Raw genomic sequence first — 6,840 nt, 5'->3', positions numbered from 1 at the left:
GCGCAACATGCCCCTGCGGTTTAAAAAGGGGAAAAAAAAAAGGGGGGGGGGGGAACCAACAACAACAAAAAAAGAGAAATGCTGAGTAATGCCAGCGGTTTCTCAAATGGCTGATGCAAACCTGGAGAATTTGCATCATCATTCAGCTAGAGTAACTTGGTATGACAAGAGCTTAAATACAAGTCCATGCGGAAGCTGAGCTGGTTTCCAATGATAGGGCAGTACCAGCTCACAGTCTGAAAACGCAGGTGTTTCTGAGCTGGGCTTGGATCGCAGGAAGGGCTCCCATACTCTTTAGGAGCTTGTTACCTGTGCGTAGGAGCAGCTAGAAAGATAACAGAAGACAGAGAAAGAGCCAAAGTAGTTGGCTACCTAGAGTGAAAAAAACCCCTTGAGTTTCTGCTGAAAACTTTTCTGCCTGTGCTTGCCAGCAGTGTGCTGGTGGCACTGTAGCATGTTTAGGAAAGCTGCTGTGCCCGCAGTCTCTAACGGAAGCTACTTGCAGGGACAAGCTAATGGCAAGTTGTCCTCTATGGACAGCGGACAGCGAGCCCAGGAGGGAAAAGTTGTGCTGAAGAAGAAAGTGACGCTTTTGAGGGGGATATCCATCATAATTGGCACTATCATTGGAGCTGGCATCTTCATCTCTCCCAAAGGCATCCTGAAGAACACAGGCAGCGTGGGCATGTCCTTGACTGTGTGGACAGTGTGTGGTATCCTCTCGCTTTTTGGTAAGTCCCTGAAAAGTTTCTAATTGGTCTAGAGGGGCAGCTGGTGAATTATTGTGATTATTTCTCTGATTTTACTATTGGATAGGAAGTCACAGTGCAGAGCTTAAGCACCAATGGGACTACAGGAGGTCTGTGCTGCAGGATGGGTTTTGTGGAGGGTGCAAAGATTTGCAATCCCTGTTGCCGCTCCCGGCACCAGCTGGTGAAAGTTGGAAGCATATTTTTTTTTTAATGGGTCCCTAAAGGAACAGGAAAACCAAATGTCCATTTCCCCCCGTAGAATGTGCTGTATGTATATTTTTTCTCCTGTCTGTAAGACGTATTTATGATTTGCTTGTAAAGCCCCCGGCAGCTGGATGAGCACACTGCTTGAACACCACTGAAATGTTTAGCCAGCTCAACTTAGTTCCCTAGAGGATAGAGCAAGGTCTGAGAGGAATAATTCCCATTGTATGTAAGCTGTATTGGCTTGAAGGGGAGCAAAACAATAATACTAATCACCCCTCTTCCCAGCTCTTTACTTCCTTCCTCACTCCTGATGTTGCTTTAAAAGATTGGGCTACAAAAAACAGTGTGATGGAAGCAAATGTTCTCTAGGAGTTTTATTGCTGGCCTGCTTATTGTGGGAGTTTTTACTAATTCTTTTTGTTCTTGAAGAATGTTGAATTCTGAAGAAGTCCAGTTAAGTTGTTCTGTACACAAAACCCTCATTCAGAGTGGAAAACTCCACCCTGGCCTCTGTAGGACAGAGGGTTCATTGACCTAGTTAATGAGTTAATCTCAAAGAAACTGAAGAACTAACATGAATATTGGCTTTATTTGAAAGGGAAGCTACTTGTTTACTGGCAGGAGGTGAAGAGGAAAAAGAGGGACAAACGTGTCTCTTAATAGGCGGAACATGCAAATGCCACCTTGTGTAAATTTGCTCTGAGCTTAAAAGAAATACTCTTTTCAGGCTAAACCCACCCAGGCCAAAAAAACAGTCTGAGTAAGTTAGGACCCATTTGGGTCAAATGGTAAGTGTATTGGTACAATGTGCAGCATAATCTCTTGTACAAATGTGGAAGTTCTGCCTGCAACAAAATTCCCCTGCTAAGAAAAACCTCAGATGCTATTTGTAACCCTGTCAAAAGACCTTGGTCTTTTGAGTTACTTAACCCAGAATTTGCTTAAGCACTACATTTCTGGATGTAACTTTAGTAGTAGTAATCTTCTGGCTATGAAATAAAGTCTGTACAACAACAACAACAAAAAATCTCTTTTATCAGACAGATTTTTTTAGGTCATTTTCCAGACCTCTAGATATGAGTAACTGTGTAATTTGCCACAGCAAAAGATAGTATTTTGTTCTCAGAATCGACCTGTTACAGTTTATTTTTTGGTTGTTGTTGCCTTTTTTTTTTTTTTTTTTAATTTTTTAAAAAATTTAGTTCCCTGCATGACTCAATTGTAATTAAATCACATGTAGAGGTCACTTAAGGTCTTGCTGAGGCTGTGTGCATAACATATATTAAACCACAATTTCATTTCATCCTGAACCTCAACAGAAGAGTCTGGCAAAAGAAAATGCAAAACCAGCTTTTTTTTTTAATGTGTCTGCAAGGATTCCTTTAAGTACATCTTCATGTAAGCTAAAGAATAGTGGATAAAAGTTGCCACATTTTTGCAAAGCCCTGAACAAAACAAATGAACAAGGCTGGAGAATTTGTCATCATGTGGTACAGCTTTAATGGGCTTGTACATGTGATGTGGTTTTGACAACTGTAGTTTTTATCTAAAAGTGTTGTAGCGTAAAAGCATGCAGGCAAGAGAGCTGAAATGAGTTCATGTATGTTGCTGATCTTAACTCTGTGTGATGCAGTGGTAACAAACTTTATTAATGTTTATTACTGGCTTCTCAGAATCTTCCAAAAAGGCTGCCTATGTCTATTGGTTGTGAAACAGTATTGATGTGGTCTACCTATGGAGCTGTGAATCCCCAGCTCTGTAACTGGCTGATGGTTCCTGACCCTTCACTGCATTTTTAGCACACAAAAACACCCCACCAGTGTTGAAAATCCATGACTAAGCCATCCCCTGAGTTTTGCATATAAAACATTAGAAGTAATGTTGAGGAAAATTCTTATTCTACAGATCCTGCTTCCAAATTTTGGCAATTCAGTTGCTTTTGTCCATGGCTGAGGAGAGGTAATACAGTTTTCAGACCTTCAGAGTTTGAGCCAGGCATCTCTAAGGCTGAAAAGAGCTAATCAGCCTTTGATAACAAGCAAATGTGTCAGAAGTCTTTCATTTAGTGGTGCAGTCTGGCTGCCTGGGAAGTAGAGTGGGTGGTGTGACACCCCATTTTGTTGTCCCTCTTCACAAGATGCAGAGGAGTGTCAACACTTATTGCAAATAGCTTGGCCAGTGGCTTTAAATAAAACTGAATAGATGCACAGTTTGGTTAACTGCGTATCTAGTTGAATGAATTAAAACGTACAAAATTAATTGGAAAAAAATTAAAACATATAAAAAGTAGTTGTGAAACCATGACAGGTCTGTTGGTTAGGCTATAAATGTTTTGATAGGTATTTCTGGGTATTTCTCATGTTGCCACAATTGAATTCTCACAGGTGCCCTCTGCTATGCTGAACTAGGAACGTGTATTAAGAAATCTGGTGGTCACTACACCTATATCCTGGAGGCCTTTGGCCCATTACCTGCATTTGTGAGGGTCTGGGTTGAACTACTCATCATTCGGTAAGTGTATTGTGACTCCTCCATTTCTTTTCTGATGGCAATGCACTTGTCAGTCATAAATAAAAATCTGTGATATATGTTGGGCAAAACAAATCAAACATATTTTGGTCAATTAACTGTGTTCTTTTACTATGGTTGCTTCAGAGAGTTTAAAAATGCTATTTTGCTCATCAGCTTTGAAATGTTCAAGAAGACGTGTGCATGTATGGGGGGAATAAGAAAACTCCCTACCACAAAAATTCAATTACTTGCCTTAATTTTGCTAGGCTTACGACGTCCACTGATGTCACTAATAATGTTGTTAGCCATACCTAGATATAGTACAGTGAAGAAGGAAGTCGCCTTTACATTTTCTCAGTCTTGGCACTACCTTCTGGAGCAATTGCTCTTGTCTGTGGATACAGGAATAACTCCTGGTGAAACTATTGTCCAGTAGTTTTCAGAGTTGGGGCACCATATATGCTTTTTATGTCAGATTGGGCCCTGATTTTTTGCTTTTGTGGGGTGTTGGAGAACTTGACTCTTACTGTGAAAAGCGCTAACTGACCAAATAAAGAAACATTGTCTTCACATACCTAAAATGTCCAATATACTGCCTTGGTGTGTAAGTCTGTGACTCATGCAGCCTTTGACATTGTAAAGAAGAATTACAATATGAAGGTGTTGAATCATGTAAAATAAACTTTCATAATGTAAATGGATCAACATATCAAACTCACGTGTAGCCTTTGAACTTCTCTTTTTATTTTTACAGTATTGTTGAGGTTGGAGATCTTGATACATGTAGAACAGAGCAACTCACACAAAATGACTTTGGGAATGCTCCATCCCCGCCTCGGGCTGGTTAGCACTTCTTTCCCCTCTCTTCCGCAATCAGTAGATTAGTCACAAATGAGGCACAAGCCTCATTTCAAATCACAACTGTTTACATAACATTGACATGTTCTAGCATAGACTGTTGAGTTTAAAAGTGCTGATGGTGCTGAGTCATTATGAATCTGTAAATCCTTATGTTGTTTCCAGAGGAAATCATTTTGTATGTCAGATGGTCCAACACAACCTCCCCACCCAAATGTAACCTTTGAATTAACTGCATGTTTTCCATTAAATATGATGAAAGGGCAGATGTCTCAACTGTATGAACCTTTTGCCAAAAAGGAAAATCAGGCAGTGGAATGAGACCTGTGTTTTCACAGTGCTATGAACAGCTATATCAATTCACATCAGAGAATCAACCAAACGGAATAGTATTAGAAATCGCCCTCTTAATCTGCATCTTGTTAGGCAGAGACACCTTATTAACCTAGGCACAAACACCCACAAGAATCCAGGCATCATAAATTCCTCTCCTCACAAAATAATTATTTTTTCATATATTGAATTGTCCCTGGAGTGTTGTAAAAACGCTCTTAGTCATCATGATCTGCCCCACACCCAGAAAATAATCATCTTGCATGGGAGAGAACATCAGTGGATTCTTTAATCACCCAATCTGAGAGGCAGCGAGGAAGGCGTACATGTTGTAACTTGCGATGATCAGAGCAGCACTGCTGAAACTCTGTGTAGAGTTTTATATCTGGCTCCTGCATCAGGAAACTAATTGGCTGCTGCTATCAAAGAACTTGAGACCTCATATGTGTTTGTTTTTTGTTTTCAACAGATGAAGTTGCACAGATACTTCTCAGCTAGGCTGGTTTTTCATCTGAAAAGTTGCAGGATTATCACACTCATAGGCTGGTGAAGCAGTCACAAACAAAATAGAAATTTCCTGCTCTCATATATATCTCTGTAAAGCCACTACTTGACAGTGGAGGACACACTTAACAACTCTGCCTCATATTGATTAGGTCTGCCTTACATTGCACTGCTTCTCATCCAGTGCAACTGTGAACTTTTTCTCTCCAAAAGCCTGGTTGTGTGTGTTTTATGTATATTTATATACCTTTGAAGAAACCCCAACATCTACTTTTCAAACAAGTGGAGACAACAGTGTGAATGCATTGTCTGTAGAGCTTCACTGTAATGGTTGCTAAACAGGCTGTGTGAGAGTGTGCTGCCAGGTGCCTGACTCACCTGTGGTATATGATGGGACACTGTCCTGCTCCTCAGCTGGTGTCTGCTTGTATCCTTGCTCCTCAGTGAAAGCTAGTCATGAACTTTCTACCTGCTCCTGAACACACAGCTATTGAGGGCTGCCAGCCTGCCAGTAGTACGGCAGTCAAAAGGAAAAGCACAGAATCAGTAAGGTTGAAAAAGACTTCCAAGATTATTGAGTCCAGCCATTAACAGCACTGCTGAGGCCACCACTGAACTGTCCCTAAACTCCCCATCTGTATATTTTTTTAATACTTCTCCATTCTTTGAACTTCCACCTCCACTGATTGACTGCACTGCCAGCAACTTCTCCCCTGAGACATGGGAATGTCAGAGACACAGCTATTTATTAGAGGTATAATTAGGAGCTATGATTTAGAAACTTAGTGGTGTGGCCTTCTTTAAAAAGGCTTTTCCTTGAAATAGGAGGGCAAAATTCAGGTTCTGGGGAAAGGAGCTGGGGCTGAAGAAAAAAGTCTGGGACAGCTCCAGAGATCTGATCTTTCCTCTTATCTAGGACACTCCAAAACTACATATGGCAGGCTGCAGTAATTAAAAACCAGAAGCCTGGTGATCTTCTGATATGAATTAGAAATATTGCACTGAAGTGAAGTCAGTAAATGTCTATGAAAATCCAGACAAAATTTGCAAAGCCGTTTGCTGACCAGTGAGAGGAACATCCCCACGGGTGGGAGATACACATGCAGCAGCCCTTGCTCGTCCATGCAGAAACTTTCTGAGGAAGATATTTCTGTTCTGTGCTTCTCTGCATCTTGGTCCAGCTCCAGGTGTGACTTCTGTGTTGAGTCATAACACAAAGAAAGTGGGTTTTGTTTCCAGGTTGCAACTCCCTTGTGGAAAATTCTTTTATTGTTTGATGGAGAACAACAACATCTCTGCAGAATTTTTACCGTGTTCCATAGATTTTTTAATCAAAATTCTGTGAAGTGTTGTAAATGTTTTAACAAGAAATTTGCATGGACTTTTGTTCAACTCAGAAATTCTTCAAGAATCATATGGCCTTTTGTACTACAGTGCATGTGTGATAAACCACAGATGCCACCAGCTGTCCTAAGAAGGGTGACAATGTCCTCCCAAATGGAACATGAACAGTAATATGCGGGCACAGGCTAATTTGCTACTAATGTGTGTCAGTGCTAAGGCTTTTGTCAAACAATTAGCTCCTCTCAAAGAGAAAGGCTGTACGAATATTATGAACATTTCAAATTTGTAAATGCAACAGCTTTGTGGGGTGTTGGATAGCTTAACTCTTAAT

The 6,840-nt window shown here is 40.7% G+C and overlaps 1 protein-coding gene across 1 annotated transcript in view; it reads left to right on the top strand.

Moving 5' to 3' along the window:
- The first annotated feature begins 285 nt into the window (after nt 1-285).
- Nucleotides 286-6,840, top strand: part of SLC7A11 (solute carrier family 7 member 11) — a 57,675-nt gene continuing 51,120 nt past the window's right edge. The window contains exons 1-2 of the mRNA XM_069012081.1: nt 286-731; nt 3,344-3,470. Coding sequence (XP_068868182.1) covers nt 455-731; nt 3,344-3,470 — 404 coding nt within the window. The 5' untranslated portion in view covers nt 286-454. The remainder of the gene's footprint in view (nt 732-3,343; nt 3,471-6,840) is intronic.

The sequence above is a fragment of the Aphelocoma coerulescens genome, chromosome 4 (assembly GCF_041296385.1).
Source record: "Aphelocoma coerulescens isolate FSJ_1873_10779 chromosome 4, UR_Acoe_1.0, whole genome shotgun sequence".
In the NCBI taxonomy this organism is placed as follows: Eukaryota; Metazoa; Chordata; class Aves; order Passeriformes; family Corvidae; genus Aphelocoma; species Aphelocoma coerulescens.
This window is presented reverse-complemented; position numbering and strand designations above follow the sequence as displayed.